General features: G+C 51.4%; 1 protein-coding gene across 1 annotated transcript; it reads right to left on the bottom strand.

Annotated features, from left to right (window-relative positions):
- Positions 1–9,498: 9,498 nt before the first annotated feature.
- Positions 9,499–15,181, bottom strand: Skel (DM13 and DOMON_DOH domain-containing protein skeletor). The gene is made up of 11 exons (XM_089576838.1): positions 14,998–15,181; positions 14,466–14,538; positions 14,290–14,398; positions 13,985–14,150; positions 13,834–13,906; positions 13,253–13,775; positions 13,067–13,196; positions 12,897–13,010; positions 12,374–12,835; positions 10,809–10,972; positions 9,499–9,621 (listed from the first exon to the last, which is right to left on the bottom strand). Exons 1-11 carry the CDS (start codon positions 15,179–15,181, stop codon positions 9,532–9,534), a joined length of 2,088 nt encoding a protein of 695 aa, XP_089432964.1. The 3' UTR covers positions 9,499–9,531.
- Positions 15,182–17,879: the final 2,698 nt, after the last annotated feature.

Raw genomic sequence — 17,879 nt, 5'->3', positions numbered from 1 at the left:
GCGATGTGCCCGGACGACGGTGACGATTTCGCAGAGCGACGCACGTACAGCTGTCGCCTGAAAGCGCGTCCGTAAAAGAAGGAACAGGCCAGAGAATAGCTTAAGGCTTACATTCGCACCAGTGCGGTAAGGCGGCTGCCACCGTTTCGCTCACGAATGTACCACTGTTAGTTTTGGCGCGTCTTTTTTTTTTATTTCCTTTCCTTCGCAGAGGTTCTCCCGCAGCGAAGCGTCGGCGATAAATGAACGGCGCGCCGTGCACTGGCACGCGAAGCAAGGGCACCTCTGGGCCGGATCAGCGCCCGGTGTACATCCGTCATTACGACGAGAACCGGACTGTCTGTAAAAGAAAGGCGAGTGCGCGCATTCGCCATTCATCGCGGGGGCTTCGCGGATGCCATAAAACGCCGACCCTTTTTCTCCCGGCGGTGGTCCTAGAAGCACGCGAAGGGCAGCCCATTATCCCCGCCTGTGTGCGGGTAGGGGGGGCCGGGAACCGAGTCGAGGGAGACCCATAAACTTTACGCGCGCGCTAAGTGCATTTCAGACGCACAAACCGCGCGCGTTCCTCCGGGCCAGCTCGGTCTGTCGGTGCCGCGCAATATATTCGCTCGGCGCACACGCTGCTGAGCTGTGAGGGCGTGGTGGTCAGAGAGAGAGAGAGAGTATATATATATCGCGCAAGATGGAACGCCTGCCGTGCGCGCTCTGGGCCGGAGGGGAGGACCGATATATGGATTCGCTGCCGGTGCTGTTCTCTTTATTCCAACCTTCCGGGTCCTTCCTGGGCCCCTCACCTGCCTCCCTCATGCAGTGGAAGCCCTACGAAGGTTCCCCCTCGCCAGCGCGGACACGGCGGTGCGGGCGACCTACGAGCGGTGATTTTGATGACCGTTATTCCATCGGCTTCCTCTTTATTAGTTTCTTTCTCACTTCAATTCCATCTCTCTCTTCCGGCACGGTGCTCTCAGCACCCGAACTGGGACACAAGTCCTCATCTTTAATAACTTCCGAACTACTTGTGACGTGAGCGTCTAGAAAATACCGATGCGACGCGCGGGCACCGACCAGAAAGACGAAACATTGGCAAGAGCCGAGACTGAGAACACGACTCACCGAAATGGCGCGGTTAAACATCTTAAACCAGCTTCGATGACGTCCTAGATAAAACGATATCCCGCTGGCGCTGTGGTCGGCTGGTTTTTGTGGTCTTGAGAAAAGCAATCAACGAAACTTCTCGGTCCGCTTCCAGAGACCTGGGGGCTGGAACGGGTTAATTTCCCTCAGAAGCTTGTTTCGAGGGCTGCTAATTGATACAAGCACAGTCTGGAACCGATGCCATCGCACTCACTACTCTTTCAAATCAAGTATTTCTCTGTCTCTCTCGCTCTAGTATGAATAATGCTAGAACGCTAAAATAATGCATAAGGAGTTAAAAAAACTCACGTCGGCGCAACTTATCATTGACTTCGACCGGTGACAGATCTCTCTTCTCGTCGCATCTGTTTGCAGCTTGCACGCTGAATACGTTTTGGGATGACGCCACGGGCATGAGGCGCCTCCTCCAATGCATATATTGGTTACGCGATCACGAATAGTCTTCGACAACTGACACACAAGGGCACCGTACGATCTTCTTCTCAGCACTTGCTAGCGTACGCGACGCCGAGGCGCGACGAGCAGCTCAATACGGTGCGCGTCAGAACGAGAAGCGAGAGGTTGCGGTTTCGATTCCGGCTCAGCGATCATAAAGTGCTTTTGCTCGCTCTCTTACATTCGCACAGGCAGACTGTTTCCTTGGACCGTATCCGGGCGTGGTTTCTCCAGAACTGGGTGTGCGTGCAAGCCTTTCGTGCTGTTGGCCCAGGATCTTCTTCTGTGACTGGCACAAGAGTAAGACGCTGGATACCGTCTCGTTATCCAGCCAATCCGCGCTGCATCGCCGGTTACTTGTCCTGATCTTTCCTTTTCGCCGTGACCCTAACAGCTATTGCTAACCGGAGACAACCTTTCTTTTTCAAAACCGAATGCAGCACCAGTGCACACAGAAGCGTAAAGACGGGGTGCAGGGGCTGAAGCTACATCCCCCCCAATTTCGTGGGTGAATATGGCTCACTCCCCCCCCCCCCAACTTTCTTCGGAACACTAGAAAACCCTAGTTCAGAATGTCAGAGCGATCCTGGCGTCGTGACATCGGATTTAGTGTTTAATTAAACAGCCTTTATTCCTCCCTTCCCCCTGCCTCTCCGCTTCCCACAGCGCTCAAGATGTGTCGCCCCATATAGGCTGCAGAGTGGGCCCACCCAACCTCAGCCTTCCCCGGCGCCCTAAAAAAAAAAAAAAAAAACACATAAGGAGAAATGCTGAACACGGCGAACGGCGAGGTCGTGTACGCCTCGAGGTCCGCAAACAAACAATTTTCCGCACGTTGCCCGCCGGTTTGCTTTCGAAAGCGGTGCACGGCGCCGCGATTACGCAAACCGCGACGTCTCGAAGATTGCACCGAGCGCTTTATTTACGGCCGTCATTTGCGCGGCCCCCTCGTGTCGGATCCCATGCGACGCACAGGGCGGCCACGTCGCGTGCGCGCGCTGCGTGAGTGCCTCAGGGATCGAATTCAGGAGGCGTCTGCTCGAGCGTGCACCGTTATCACGCGCGCAAATTTTCCGCACGCGCTTAGCATTCTTTAACTCTTTCGCGAGGCATTGCAAAAATCCCGCGTCGCAATCGGAAAAATATGCCAGCGCGTGGCTCTCCTATTTCGGGTAAGATGAAAACAATGATGCCGTGCAGCGCGGATGAATCAGTGGGAGAAATGCGGATGCCTTTTGACAGGAAGCAGAGACTACGGCACAAGCGCGTTTTCGCATTCCTATTCCTTCGACGTCTGTTCCACTGGAAAAAAAGAAAAACAAACTGCAGCCAGAAATGCAGTCCGTATAGCTAGATCGACGCCTACGGCGTCAGCTCCGTTCCTTCAGGTTCAGCTCAAGTGTCGCTATTTATTTATTTATCTGTTGATTTATACTTTACCTGCACCACCAAGGCATTACAGGAACGGATCGGGCGTCACAGTGCTATAGATAACATGCGATTATGCTATTCAAATAACCCCTGTCGAAATAAATGCATAAATAAAACCGTAATAAACCTATGATGAGGTCTTCAGGGCAAAAAAAAAGAAACGCCAACAGTGAATTTACATTTCGTTCAGTAAAGAGACAAAAGTGTTGCTGCTGGTACCTTCCACATTCGCTGGGAGCGCATGCCAGTCAGAGATTGTTTTGGGGAAAAAAGGGATAATTTCGTATAATTAGTTTTGCAGTTAGTTTTGCGAATCTTGGTTCATGGTCCTTCTGGCCGAACGGTAGTGAAGAGGTTGAGTATATTTGTGCCTTTCAGTTATAATGTACGGAGTGCACCAGCTTGAGCTTGCTTTTCTTTCGCCTTTTTACCATGGTTCTAGTCCGATACTATTCTTGATGCCAGTTACGCTAGCTTCTCTTCAATATTATTTGGATATGAACCTGGCTGCCCGGTTTTGTAAACGTTCTAGTTTTTCTTTTAGATAATGCTGGTGTGGGTCCCGTGCGACACTGGCGTATTCCATATGAGGCCTTACCAGTGCCTGATAAGCTGCAATTTTTAATTTGCGGGGAGCGCTACGTAGTGTCCGGAGTACTAAGTTAAGAATTCCACTTGCTTTATTGATTACCCTACTAATGTGTTGATTGAATGTGAAATATTGGTGATAGTAGAACCTAAGTACTTTATTTTGAGACGGTTTCAAGAAAATTATTCATTATGTTGACTAATTACGTTCAGTACGTAGTCAACATAATGTGTACGTTTGATCTAGCAAGACAGTATGCATGAGCCGCTGCGGGCTCAGCGGCTCATGCATATATCCTCACCATATATCCTCATGCATATATCCTCATGCATATATCCTCACCAGAATATATTCGAACGCCCCGAATATCTATGAGTAAGGATAGTAAACGACATAATGCTAGCCTTTTGCGGCCGACAACCGCAGTTTGATTCGGGGAAACGTCTCAAAGACCTTCTCAAAGAAAAAAGCTCAAAGAAAAGGCTGCTCTTTAAGAAGTAAGTCTCAGTGCGAGGAAGTCTTTGAGTCTCTTTGGTCCGTCGCTAACACAGCGCCGCTGTTGAGATTACGAGAACAGCGCAAAGTTTCTCACTTCGTTGCAGTGACGGCGCGAGAACAAGCCAATTCGAGGCCAGTTAGTGAAACAGCCAACTGATTCTAAACAAATTGTTTGAGCACTGGGAGCAACTTTCTCGCCGCTTCCATACGCGTTCGAACTCCTCCTAGAACGCTTCCTTAGCAAGCTGTCGACAAAACTACTCACAGTACACGCACAGTGCAAATAACTAAAAACGGCGCCGCGCATCTACGAATCTTTTGCGCCGCAACGTATGCTGCTGCCGAAGGACAGATTACGCTCGCCCGCATATATGTATACAACTTCGCATAAGTTTCTGCCGCAGAGGCAGTTTCTATTTCGTAAAATACCGATAAGCATAGCACGAGAGAATTAGGCCGGCAGCATCTGCCGCGTGTATACTAGTGCGTATAGAAGCGGTTTTCATTCCAAGTGCTTAGTCTTTTAACTGGTTGTCAAGAAACCGTTCTTCGCAGCTGCTGGATCCGTCGTGTTCTTTTAGCGTAGCGAATTCCTCTGGATGTTACCGCCGCTTACGGCAAGGGCTGCAACGTCGCATCGACCGCAAGGCTAGCGCTGGAGTCAGCTTGAAGTTCTTCCACATTATTTCACATAATAGACCACGTGTGCTTGCAAAGTTCTCTCTCACTCTATAAGCAGCGCTTCAACATACCGTTCTGTAATGTACGTCCGTGTCTTGCACGAACTAGTTAGACGCATTGCTAATATGCGAAATTACAAAATTCGCTTTCGTCACGTAATACGCTATGGCCTATTTGAAGTATAAGATTTCCTGGCCGACACACACAACGAAATGACGCTGATACAGAACTGAATCATACTATTTATCAATTCCTACGGAATGTTCACAATATGCCACTGCGCGGCCAAGTATAACCATTACTATGGTGATGTTGAGCAGTACCATTTTAATAGCTTCACTATTCATTCTTGCTCAGCTCGGTGTTAACGACCAGTATTCAACAATCACTAACTCATACCTTCTTAATGGTGGCTATATCTCCTTTTCAGGTTGCGTTTGCGCTTCTTGACAGCATCCGGCTGGAGTACAGTCGCATCGATATCTCTATAATAGGCGTACTCCGGGAAAAAAACACAAACAGGAGTATTGTCTCGAACCTTTTGGCGCGGGCATATTCCGCCCTGTAAGGAAAAACTGTTTACCTAGCGTAGTACCTGTTATCTGTTTAGACTACTGCCCGTTCTCCTCAGCCAGTTACTCTAATTTTTCACCTCCATTGTTCGTACGAAAATAATAAAACCCTCTACGGCGCCTTTGACTGATTATCTGCAAATAACTTCGATATGCGATGGTGCCTGCTCGGTTTCGCGTTTCAGAGCTCCGCGATATCGTGCTTTAAAGATGAGCGTCTAAGCCCGCTTCGAACTTCGCATCGAGACGACCTTCGACACGCGGCCTTCCGCACCCATCTCGGTTCAATTAAAGCCATGTCGGCAGTGTTCCGTTATGAAACCCACCTGCGAACAATGGCGATTTTTTGCAGGCAGCCTGCCGCATTTCATCATAGTCTGCTAGGCCAGTGTCTCAAAAATTCGCGAACAGCCTATGGTCAAATCACGTGGAGGTAAAGGCCGAGTCTATGAAAAAAAAAAAAAGCGTAAGGGGCGGAAGATTCCGATAAGGTATAACTAGTGTATTGTCGGCTATTGCACCCTTTATGGGAGCCGTGCCAATGAGACGCGCGAAGACGACGCTCGATGCAAGCATTCACCCCCCTCCCCCCCCCCCCATCGCACCTCCGCTCAGCACTAAGTGATCAGTCAGCCAGAGCTAAGCTATTTACAAGGTCGACAAGCAATGCTATAAAGATAGGTGCCTGCAGGCAGCCGTATGTTCTATAATAACGCTGTAATAACGGGAAAGTAACAGGACTCTCTCAGAGAGCCCTTGGGGCGCGCGTACTTACGATAAGCGCAAACCACCATCCTCGCAGTTCGACGCCCAAGACGATATCATCTCAAGCTTTCTTTCGGTGCCTCCTATGCATTTTCGAAAAACGCTTAGACAGGCAGCGGCTTACATGTATGCCTTTCTGAAGCACCGCACCGAGCTGTCTATTCAAATAACCCTGGCTACACCAAACAAAGGGTCATGACAAAAACCCTTTAATCTTTAAATCGCGCTAATAGACAGATTCATTATTTCGTCGTGGAAGGCTCGTTCCTAAAATGGCTATTCCTGGCGGCTAGCGCGAGCCGGAGTATAATATATGTGCGTGTGTTTGAATGCAAGCCAGCAAATGAAGTGCTTAGAAGATCCTTCGCCTGAATTGGACCAGGACCATTTCGTTGGTTATGAGTACGAAAAGTACAATGTGGAGGGAACGGCCGTGCAAGGGAGGCAACCACCTTTTTATCTCATTAACCCTTTCGGCCCTGGATTTTTTATTTCGGCCGTAGATTTTTTTGCTCCGCGTTTTTACAATGCCTAAGGCCCCATAACCACGCAGTAAAAGTTTAAGCTGGTGGTGCGAGTATTAATCGATTTACAGATATGGTGTCAAAATTGGACATCAGGGCTCAATGGGTGTAAAATGCTAGTGGGACCGTTTTGGTAACCGCAACCGACAAGAAAGAAATTAACGAAAAAATGTCTTATTTTGCAGTGTGGAGACCTATGAAGCAGCTTTTATTTTACTTTGTAAAAGATATATAATCTCGCAGTTTCCAAAAAAAAAAACTTCGCTCGCTCCTGTTTACCTTGCGTTTTGTATCGTACCTCCGCGTTCTTGTTCCTGCCAGGTTTGTGTTCCAGCTTGTGCATGTCACGTCAACAGCTCACATGTTCAAAACTTGCGTAGCCTTCCTGGAAGGCGACTGTGGTCAAGATACAGGCTTTCCTCGAATTTGTAACGCCCTCCTCTATCCAGCTTCACGAAGCACTTCCGTAGCGCCCAGCGCGAAGGTCGGCAAATCTAAGTTCTAAGCTTGCGCACGGCACACTGCATCTCGCTTGCGCTTGTTTTCAAACCAGCTGTTTGCTATAGAATACTTCGTAAAGTGGAACATAACCTCGTCGTGTCTGTTTCTTGCCCGAATGCTGTTCCCTACAGGTGACAGGAAATTTCCTCTCATCCATAGGCTTATATTTTGGGGATATCTCTCGGCCGGGGAGAAAGCGGAAGCTGATTATCAGCAAACCAGATACGCTTTCTCAACAAAAAACAGCGAAACACGCTGCATTGATCCGAACGTCGAGGGCGCGCCACACGTGCGGCACGAGCGGCGGAGCGCCAGTTTCAATGTAAATACCCAGGTCGCTTCTTGCAGCTCAGTGTCGATGCTCACAGCTCACAGGAGGAGGAGAGAGGTAAAAAAAAGGAATAAAAGCGCAAGGCCAGGTGTGCATTTGTTCTCGCTATTCCTTTGGTCCGGTGGCTGTTCGCCGACATCCGCATGGTCATTTCCAGGCTCAATCCGAATATTCACCACGTATGATAGCCAAAATTACCATTTTCCAATTCATCAGAGAGCAAATTTTAAGATTTTGTTCATTTTTTGTAATGAACAATCATGTCAGCAGTCCAAAAAGGCCGTTAGTATAGGTGCATCTTCTAAAATACTAGCAGATTCTATTCTACAAAGATGACCTATCATCACTCAATGGCCACCACTGGCACCGTTGAGCCCTGATGGTGTCAAAATCGCACATGTCATAAATGTGTTCAAACGCAGCGTCTATGAATTCAGTAATATTTACGACGGGGATGTGTGCTTGGATAGGCGTTTCACACAACATATAAAAATCTGAGCGCAGAAGAACGAATGGTTAGTGAGATAAAAATGCACAAATTTGCTACACCTTGGCTTCTTCACTCCATGCTTCCCATGCTACTACTTCTTCCTTAGACCGCACAGCTCAATGGAAGTCCGTGAACAGCGATGTCAATAGCAGCAGGGATCCCTAAAGAACTATTCTATTAAAAATTAATAGTATTTTCTTCTGTTACTGACACGTGAGCGTAATATTTGTGTTGTGGTGTCAACTGACACCGCCAGGGCCGAAAGGGTTAAGTTTCAGTAGGCACCCAGCTTGGCAACAACACTACTGGCGGCGCGGGCACTAACGAGGTAAACAGTATCCTCCAAATGCTATGGGCTATACTCATAACAATTGTTCAGGTGTCTGAATATTGGCCCCAGCTTAAACCTCGCCTGCAAAAGTACCGAGTAATGTGCGTGCAGGTTATTCCTTAGACACACACACAAAATCACCTGCACACACATACAGTATACGAAGACAAAGTCGCACACGAAACTTTTCGCATAGGAGTCGTGTTACTTTTTTTTACTGTAATGCAATATAAAGGACCCCGTCAGTTTATACTGCTTATTGTTCTTCTTATTGCGTGAAGTGGACTGTAAAGATACAGATCGAGCTCAATTGCATTTCGTCGTCTGGCTGCAGCGTATAGCATCTGTAATACTTAGCAACTCGGGACATCCTGAAAGCGCAAACTCGAATGACAGCACACGCAGGATGTCTCGCGTTCGTCCCACGTGCGCCGCTCCTTGGCTTTCGGTGTCCAGGCTCATACGGTCACAAGCAGCGCAATTCGCGTGCGATGTTTGTCACATTCAGCCCCTTTTATAGCTTCGTGGAATCCTTTGGCGTTCGCCACAACGCCCTAGCGACAGCGCGGGGGGTCTGCGAGAGCGGTGACGACCAGGTCCCCTCGGTCGATCACGACTGAACGCTCTTCCCAGAGATGGCGGCGCCTGCTCAGGGGAGCTCCTCCTCACAGCGACAGCCCCCGAAGTGAACATCGAGCGCTGATCGAACACAGTGCTCACGATCATCGGGAGGCATTTCATGACGCCACCGCTCGATCTTCTGGAAATCGCTGCGACACACACCCTTCACTTGATAGTTGTGGCGATTTCCAGCGGGTCGATGAAGAGGAAAGAGTCCGCTGGCCCAGATAGCTCGTTTGTCCTTCCTCGTGTGTGCACAACGCGCGTAGTAGACACAATTGGATCGAAAAGCTCGCGAACGGGAGCGTCTTTACAACGATAGCGCGCGGCTTCTTGTTAAAGACGCACCGCGTTAATTTGGGATAACTGGCGGCTTATCGCCTACCACTGAGAGGTAGCCTACCCCGCTTCCATGATAAATGAGGCCAACAGCAACCAAACCCGCGACCTCCTGAATTAGCCGCAGGTTTTGTGTCGTATATGTACGCGTCGAAGAAACTTTGTGGGTGCGGTCCTTTCCGAAAGGGTCGGCAGGCACGTACGCACCCAGATAAGGTAGCCCAGGTTGGGGGGAGGGATGGGACGGGTTTATTGCAGCAGCTCGTCAGCCGGCGCCGCGGCGGCCGGTGGAGTTGGTGGGCCCACAGGAGTCCACCACGTGGATCTTCCAGCCCAGGTGTCGGTGGGTGTAGCACTGCGGCACCGGCGTAAGGGTTAGTGCCTCTTCCTCGCCAGGGCACACTGAGCAGCAACTCGCCGCACTTGATCGTCTCAACCGTCCAGAGGGCGCAAACCCTGTCTGTAGAGCGCTGCGGTACGTTGAAACTCGAAAACCCACAGCTATTGCTGAATCTCAGGCGCACTTCTCGGGCGTCTTTTTCGTCTGCTTGCCTATTTGCTGGTTTGCATTTGGAAATGAACATTGTTCCTCAATCTGGGAATGCTGTAGGGATTCGATTTCTTTAATCCGCAGTGCATCAGTCCATTATAGACATGTTTCGCGCCTTCGGAACGTGTTGTCGTGAGTGCGCGTTCATTTTCCGGCAATAATATGCTTCTCGGTGCTGTTTTTTTTTATTCTGCTTCTTCAGATTCGGAGCCTTTATTTGCTCTTTAAAGTTTTGAACCGAACCTTTTTGCGACTTTCACTAATTTTACCCCTACCATTTCACGTTTTCACCTCATGCAAGCCATGAAACCATACGCCCGCACGTCTCAACACTGTAAGGAGGGGCTGCTTCAGGGGTTCGATGCCTTCTTAATCAGTACTTTGTCTTTCTCAGTTACTGCCATCGTTTTGCCGTAGAGGATCACAGCATTCACTAAGCCATAATAGCAAAGCCTCGTTTCATCCGCGATATTTTCCTTTAAAAATCTTTAGAGGTTAAGATTGACGTTTTGCTTCTTTAGTTTGTGACTACCATGTCGCTTCACTGTCGCAGCGAAGTTATTTTGACGCTTGTAAGCATCGGAACGATTTTATCTAAAATACTAAACAGTTTAATAATTTTCCAATCACTGGCTTGGCACAAGTGGCACAAAGCTCGCCTCCTAAGTACCGCCAGATTCACTTGGAAATGTTTACATCTTTGCCGCATGCTCCAAGCTTAGCCGATCAAAGGAAGCGCGTGCCCGCCCGACATTCTTGAACGAACCCGGCGCGGAAGACGCCAACGAAGCACCGCATATGGCCAGCCAACTCCGTATTTGGTGTTTCGTCCTCCCATTCGGCGCCGCGTTCGGTTAATCAACACGTTTTACCATGAAACCAGCCTCAAAAAAAAAAAAAAAACGCTAGCGTTTTCCAGCGCCGCTCAGAGCAGCCTGTTTCCGGAATAGCGTTCGTTAGAGCAGTGATGGCGAAGACGGGGCGGGACGCACCTGGTAATAGACGAGGTCGGGCGTGTTGCGGTCCGGCGTCCAGCGCAGGTAGGCTGGGGACCCGGAGCGACACTGGAGCTTGAGCCGCTGCTGGAACTGCTCGAAGCTGGAGTACCGGTCTGGCTGCTCGCCGAGGGGAAGCTGCCACTCGCAGAGGCGTCCCACTGCGTACGAGACCAGAGAACCGTCGCACGAGCACCAGGCAAAACTCATCCCTTTCGTTGCGATAGTTTCACTTTGGCCGGCAGACTCTGTACTTGCGGCGAATATATACAAATCTCTTTACAGAGCGCAAGGACCCAGCTGGCAGTGACGAAGCTCACGGGCGCGCAATGAGGCAACCGCAATGAAGCGCGCGTTCAACGGAAGAGGCTTGCCGGAGGCAGCGCCGACGTGGCCTTCAAGAAAAAAAAAAACTGACACACACGCTCTTCGTGCAGAATGCGGCGCCTGCTGAGAACGCTCGTTACATCGCGATGGAGATAGAAAGAACAAGCGATGTGGTTTTTCTGTCAGACTCGCTTTCTTTCTCCATCACTGTGCAACCCTTCTCCTTAGATTCTCGCGCTTGTCCGAATTTACGCAGGACGGGAGAAAAAAAAAGGGGGAGGGGGGAGAGGGGGGGACCCGCTCACGTGTATAGCGCACAATCAGGGATGTCAGACCAACTTGCCTCCACGCAAGCTAACCTATGCAACCACCTGAGGTTTCTCTAGGCCCATTTTGTTTTGACCTCGTTTGCGTCATGGACCGCATTAGCAGAGAGAAACGTAACGCATAGCAGCTGAGCCAGTTTATGCCTCATTTACTATAAGGCTTCTCTCCCTGCTCACAGCCAGCGTGTGTAGCGCGCGAGACCGCGTACGCGACATGAAGACCGCGCTCGGCATCCTGGGTGCGACCGAGGGAATTCCCCCGCACAGGCACCCCGCCCCAACGCGCGGAACTGGTTTAGCACAGCCGCCGTTCAGCGAACAGCAGCCGCCCAGATTCCAGCTTCCGCGACAGCTGACGGCGGGCGAAACTAACACTGCCTGCCGACGCCATTTATTCAGCCACAGTTAGGTCTCTGCACATCGCCTTCACGAGTCAATATCCGCGTATCTTACGATTATATCAAGCCAGTATTTTATAGTCCGCATTTCCGTTTTGGTTCAGTGTAAATTTGAACGGGGGGAAGCAGAGCCATGGTCAGTATTAGTACTGTTTTACACGTGAAGACATCGTCTAGGTGGTCAGGAGAGAGCTTCGCGCGAGCATTCCAGGTGTTTATACGCACAGAGCCCTGAGTGCGAGGAACCTTGTGTGGGCAACACAGGGGTCAGCGCCAAAAGGCACCAGACGCTGTGCTGCCGCTGAAGGCTGATCGATTACTGTTGAAAACATTAGTCAGACGTTTCGCTTCCACGCTTTGGCAAAAGCTGGAATGCGTATGCGGCCGGAATGACACCTGCGGAATAACATCATAACGATGTGAAATACAAGACTGTACGTCACCGCGATGCGCTACCCGCATTTCTTTGCGCCAATGAACGCGAAGGAACAAGGCAGCATGGTTAACTCACCAGCAGCGGGATAAGGTCTTCCGTTTTTGTGGCGACCAACACCCGCATAGACACGTTCCGCCTTGCGTTCGGCGACTGACTTGTGCTCATAACCACCACCAGAGTCTGATGTAATGTACAAGGGGTGGTTCTTGGCTGTGTTCTCGGGGTCGTTGCCTCCTTCAACCACGAATGTATACGTCTTGCCGCGCTCCACCCAGAGTTCTGGTATGAGGACGCCGTTGACGTACCAAGCGATGCCCCAGCCCACCTGTCCCGTCACCGCCTGGTAGCCCTTGCGGCCTCCCGCGGGGCCGATCTGCATCTGGAAAACGCCATCGGCTGGGCACACCACGGGCGGGATCCGCCACGCGTCTTCCGCGGACGCCGATTCCTCGGGCGCCCCATTGCTCGCTGTGGCGTCTTCGTCCGGGGCGGGGCAGTTCCAGGCTGGCTGGCGAGCAAAGTCCAAAAATACGTCCCCTGGACAGTTGTGGATGCGCTTGTTAGCCTCCGCAACTTTCCTGTGTAGTTCGATACAGACCTTGGTTATGGACAGAGTGGTAGGATGCGTCAGAGTGATCGTTGACTGGACCGACGGCCCACATGACTGCTTGCGGACCGTCTGAGTAGATGTGCTGGTCGTAGTTTGGATCCTCTAAACAAATAACGAGGGGTCAAGTGTGCTCAATAAACAGCGGTCAGTGCACTTACGAGCTGCCTGAGGTCTGCGGAAGGTGACCATCTGGTAGCCATTGATCACCGCAGCATCGAGCATCGTCACACTGTTCGACGCCCCTCGGCTGATTTTGTTGTCTGGGCAGCTCCCACGACTTCCCACGCACTGTGAAAGGCGAGCATGAAACTTACATGTCTCCAGGCGGCCGAACCTTCCCATACCTGCTCCTTGCTGGACAAATAGTAGTCTACGGCGTGCCCTCGACCGTTCCTGTCGATCCAGGTGACAACAGCGTCCGCGTCCAGCATGCGTGATTTGGTGTCGTCCTTGCTCAGGCCGAAGGACATGTACTCGCCCTGACGCACACGACCGACCATCTGCATGACCGCCTGGTCGCGATCCAGCACCCAGCGCAGTTCCAGACCCAGCGGCTCGTGCAGCACTTGACAGTTGAGGCCCCTAGGGGATCTGCTGCCAGTCCTGCTCGCAGGCTTCACCGGGGCCACGGTGGGCTGGAGCTGCTGAACGCGCGGCACGACAGCCCGCTGCTCTGCCTCAGCCTGCGCCAGCGCCAGCTGACGCGGCGACGGCGGGACGCGAACGTCGTGAGGAATGGAGATGCTGCCGAAATCCACTTGCGCCGCGTCGCACCAGACGCCAAAGCGATCAAAGTCGTAGGCGCTCAGCCCGTCCGGCAGCGAAATGAAGACCGTCTTGCCCGTGGCGGGTGCCAGGGGCGCGTCGCTGCGAGAAGGTGCGCCAGGGCGGGTCACGCGAGCAGGTTCCACGTGTGGCCACTCACCTGCCATTCTCGTCGAGCAGCCGCGTGCCGCCGCGGTGCTGCTTGGGGCCCTTGGACACCCACCAGTAGGCGGCTGGACAGACAAGCACACGCTCACATGGTTCAAGCGGTTTTATTCACTCGGTTCGTACACATCAGGGACGCCGCTCACCAGGCCCGAGGCCGTCGTACTTGAAGTCGGGCACCAGAAAGGTCTGCGAGTCCACGAGCGAAACGCGGCCGGAGGACACGCCGTGGTCCCAGGTCGGCAGAGCCTTGAGCACGGCCGGCTTGGGCACCTCCAGGTTGCGCGGGATGATCAGATCGCCGAAGTTGGCCTGCGTGTCGCGAAGCCGCGCGGTTTCAGTGCATCGGTACAGCAGCGAAGCACCGCGGGGCAAAGACACTGGAATGCCGAGAGGCGCTTCTTGTTTGCTGCACAACAGAATGAGACGAAAGGACCCTGCGGGCACTTACCCTGAACTTACGGCACCAGACCGCGAACCAGCGTATCTTGCTGATGGTTTGGCCAGCCGGCAGCTTGAGCACCAGGTCTTGGCCGTGGTAGGCGCCCAGCGGCGTGGTCCTGCAGTACAAACGCAAACGCTGCTGTACATGGCTGCCCTGCGAAACACACGGTTAACGCCTCCTACCTGCCCTTCTCGTCCGGGATGATGAAGCCCGTGTGGTCCGGCCGCGTCGTGGAGCCTGCCCAGAAGTAGGCATCTGCGCGGCAAAGAATCAGAGAATGTGATGCTAAACCTGCGTCACCGGAAGGCGCATTGCATTTAGTGGGGAAGGGGACCCTTCAAATATATTAACTCGGTTTGATGGATCGAGATAAGTCCGGAGTTTGGACTTCAAGCGGCGCTTCCATTGTGCGCGTTTTCGCACAGTGAATGCGCCAGCATGTACAGACACTCGAGCCTTCCCCGCAATACACCCTGAGTTGCAGCAAAACGCACACGCCTGCTAGCCGGCGAAGCCAGGCTACCATGCACGCTAATGTCGTTAGGCCAATGCGCGAGAGCAACACTTCCGCGTTCTCCGAACCTCCGGCTAGCGAGGTATGTTGACGGCGAGGTAGCTCAGCAGTGCAGCTCTTGACCACCGAGCGAACACTGTTTCACACGCACACACACCAGCATAGATATCACAGCCTAATCACACAGCCGCCGTGCCCACCTGGTCCGGTGCCGTCGTAATGAAAGTCCTTAAGGTAGAGCGTCGTGTCGTCCACGGCGTAAAGCTCTCCGGAGACGCCGTGGAAGTGTGTGTTGAGTTTTCCGATGCGAGTCCCCAGGTACGGCTCCGCGGCCGCGGCCGCGAGAACCGTCCACAGGACCCAGGCGCGACTGTCGAGGAGCATAGCCTGTGGAGCAATGACCGTCGTCGGGGCTCTTATAAACGCGGTACTGACCCGGCTCCCTGAATTGGGTCAGCGGGCAAGGAGGCTGCCCCTCGCGACGCACAAACTGGATTTCAAGGTTCACTTTCTGCCGCCAGCCGAACCGTTTCGTGGCCGGCCGGCAGGTGAGAATTATCCCTTCCGGCGGCCATTGTGTCTCTGCGGACGGCGACCTTGAGCCTGTCGCCGCGCCTCAGGTGGCACATCCCCAAGGACGGGCCATCCTCCCGACAGAGCATCGGCCGCCGCCGCAGCACTCAAGTCGGAGACGCCCCTCCGCCACAGACGTAAACAAAACGCTGCGATGACAGCTGCCGCACTGGACTTCCACGTCGCGTCGGCTCGACACTCGCCAAATTCGGCAACATAAAATTATCCCGCCCTCGCGCAGTTGTCCGTAAGATGTCGCTCATTACCGTGCTTTCCAGGTGCGCCCAACTGCCACTCTTCAAACGAACAGGCAGAGACGGTCACGGCTGGAGAGCGGTTACGTAAGAGGAACAAGTTGCAGGTATCCGTTTCTTTAGGAATGTATGCGGGCATGCATCATTGCTGAGAAAATGACAGAAGTTCCTTACCCACGCGACGGCTCAAAATAAGCATGCACGGCGGTTCTCACGGCGCCTACCTGAGCGACACGGCGTATACGCCAGCAAAGATGCGAACGCTAACCAAACCTGTCTCGCCTCAACCACGAGAGGTAGTTGACGTGGCCGACAACATATTTGTCGCGTAGAGCAGCTTCCATCAAGACAGACGCGGATACGCTGCGAACTGCCTCCTCTCGGGTATGACAGTGAACATACATTTCGCATTAACTCCCCAGACGAGGACATTTCTTTTTGCCCTTAGGACAAAACACCAGCTCCCAATTCCAGTGTGAACGCGGCTCTGAAGGGCTACCGCTGCCCGTCCCGACTGTTCTAATCACTGATATCGGCTGGCATGACCTATTTATGCACAGAAAGAGGGCACGGAGTTTTGTGTTATTTTGCGCCTGTAGAACAACTGAGCAGCGGTGCGGCATATAAGCGCCGCAGGCTAAACTGTCACGGCTACCAATTATACACATTTCTACAGCAACTATTTACAACACTATTGAAATCGGAGTTAAAATTGTAACAATAACTTATTTATGCTGCAGTGACCTACTTATTTTGTACGGAAGGAGGACACGCGGTTTTCTTTTTTTTTTTTATGCATAGCTGTTATCGGACGCACAGAGGAGATAGTTCTCCGGTTCGCACCAGCAGTGTTTTAATTGCTCCGCTCGGCTGGCCCACCTCATTCTGGTATATAGTGTTCAGTCTTTTGTAGCCTTTAATGACATCGCGGAAACCTGCGGGGAATATTGGAACACACGGTCTTCATAAAATCCACGAGCATCATTCATGAAATCCACTGCCTCCTCCACAATTTTTCCTCCTTTCACGCAAGACTTAAAAGCGGGAATTATAAGCTTTAATATGCGACGCTATAGTTACTGACGCAACGGTTAACACATCTGCACTAATCGGGAACGGTCGTGGCGAAACACTGGGCCAGATATACCCTCACTCACAAAGTGAGTGGGCTCTACAGCACGCACTCTATTGGTGGCGCTAATCCAAAGCGTCTGGTCCTCGTTTAGATATATATAATGCCTTCCTTATTCGCCCAGTAAAATCGACGCAATAAGCTAAAAAGCTAAAATAAGCTAAAAACCAGCTGGCCTGCAAATGTTTGCATGAATTCGCCAAAGCGCAACGAAGACCTTTCAGTATACGCTGTAACATACTAATAATTGGAAATGCAGCATACTCTTTTGACCTTCGTGCCATGGCCGTGGTTCGGCGTCCCCTGTAGCTCGAATACATTTCGCACTTCAAGTGTCATGCTTAGTCTGACCTGTTCATTTGCACTAATATTGCAAGCATTCTACAAAATTAGATGCCTTACGCGCCATACAAAGCAGAATAGTTGTCCTAACCGAACCATGGTCAAATTCTTTCGCTGTGCTCACTCCGGAATCATTGATCATTGTTGCTATTCCTAACCATGTCTCCTGCTATGACCGCGAAAGCAGACCTGGCGGCGGCATCCTGATTGCCATTCACCGCACCTTTCACCGCTATCCTGTAAAAATTATTTAAGATCTGCAAACCACTTTTTTGTAATAGTGCCTTTTATTAACCCGCCAACCACCGAGTCCGTTCACTGGCCTATATACGTCTATGCTTCTTTTGTAATGCAATTTAACAACGCAACTCAGTCCTCTGCTGCGCCGTACACTCGAGCTCTCGTTTTATTCGGGAATTTTAAATTGTTTTTGACAACACTGAATGATCCTGGAACATAGCTTCGAAAGCGATTTTATTAACAGTGCCACACATATGGTCTGTCTAAACACATTACCGTCTCGTCGAGGAAAAGTAATCATTCATTGAATGTACTCTGCTCTAGATTGTGCTCATGACGCATTCCGATAGCGTTCCACGCCTCGTACACCTATCTGGTCTGAGTGATCATCCAGTAATCCACGGCACATATCAATGTCACCTAACACGTCCAGTAAAATTAACAGAAACAACGCTTTTCGATAGAGGCGACCACGAAAGTATATACAAAGACACAACAAAATCTGTAGCTCTTTGCAGGTCAATCTTGTACATTACTCTTT

This window comes from Amblyomma mixtum, chromosome 3, assembly GCF_055824585.1.
Source record: "Amblyomma mixtum isolate Tamu chromosome 3, ASM5582458v1, whole genome shotgun sequence".
Classification (NCBI taxonomy): Eukaryota; Metazoa; Arthropoda; class Arachnida; order Ixodida; family Ixodidae; genus Amblyomma; species Amblyomma mixtum.
This window is presented reverse-complemented; position numbering and strand designations above follow the sequence as displayed.

Coding starts and splice junctions, on each gene's coding strand:
- Skel (XM_089576838.1), bottom strand. CDS start 15,181: ATGCTCCTCGACAGTCGCGCCTGGGTCCTGTGGACGGTTCTCGCGGCC. Junction 13,907..13,984: donor GTACGACGGCCTCGGGCCTG/GTGAGCGGCGTC, acceptor TTGTCTGTCCAG/CCGCCTACTGGTGGGTGTCC. Junction 13,011..13,066: donor CCGCAGACCTCAGGCAGCTC/GTAAGTGCACTG, acceptor TTATTTGTTTAG/AGGATCCAAACTACGACCAG.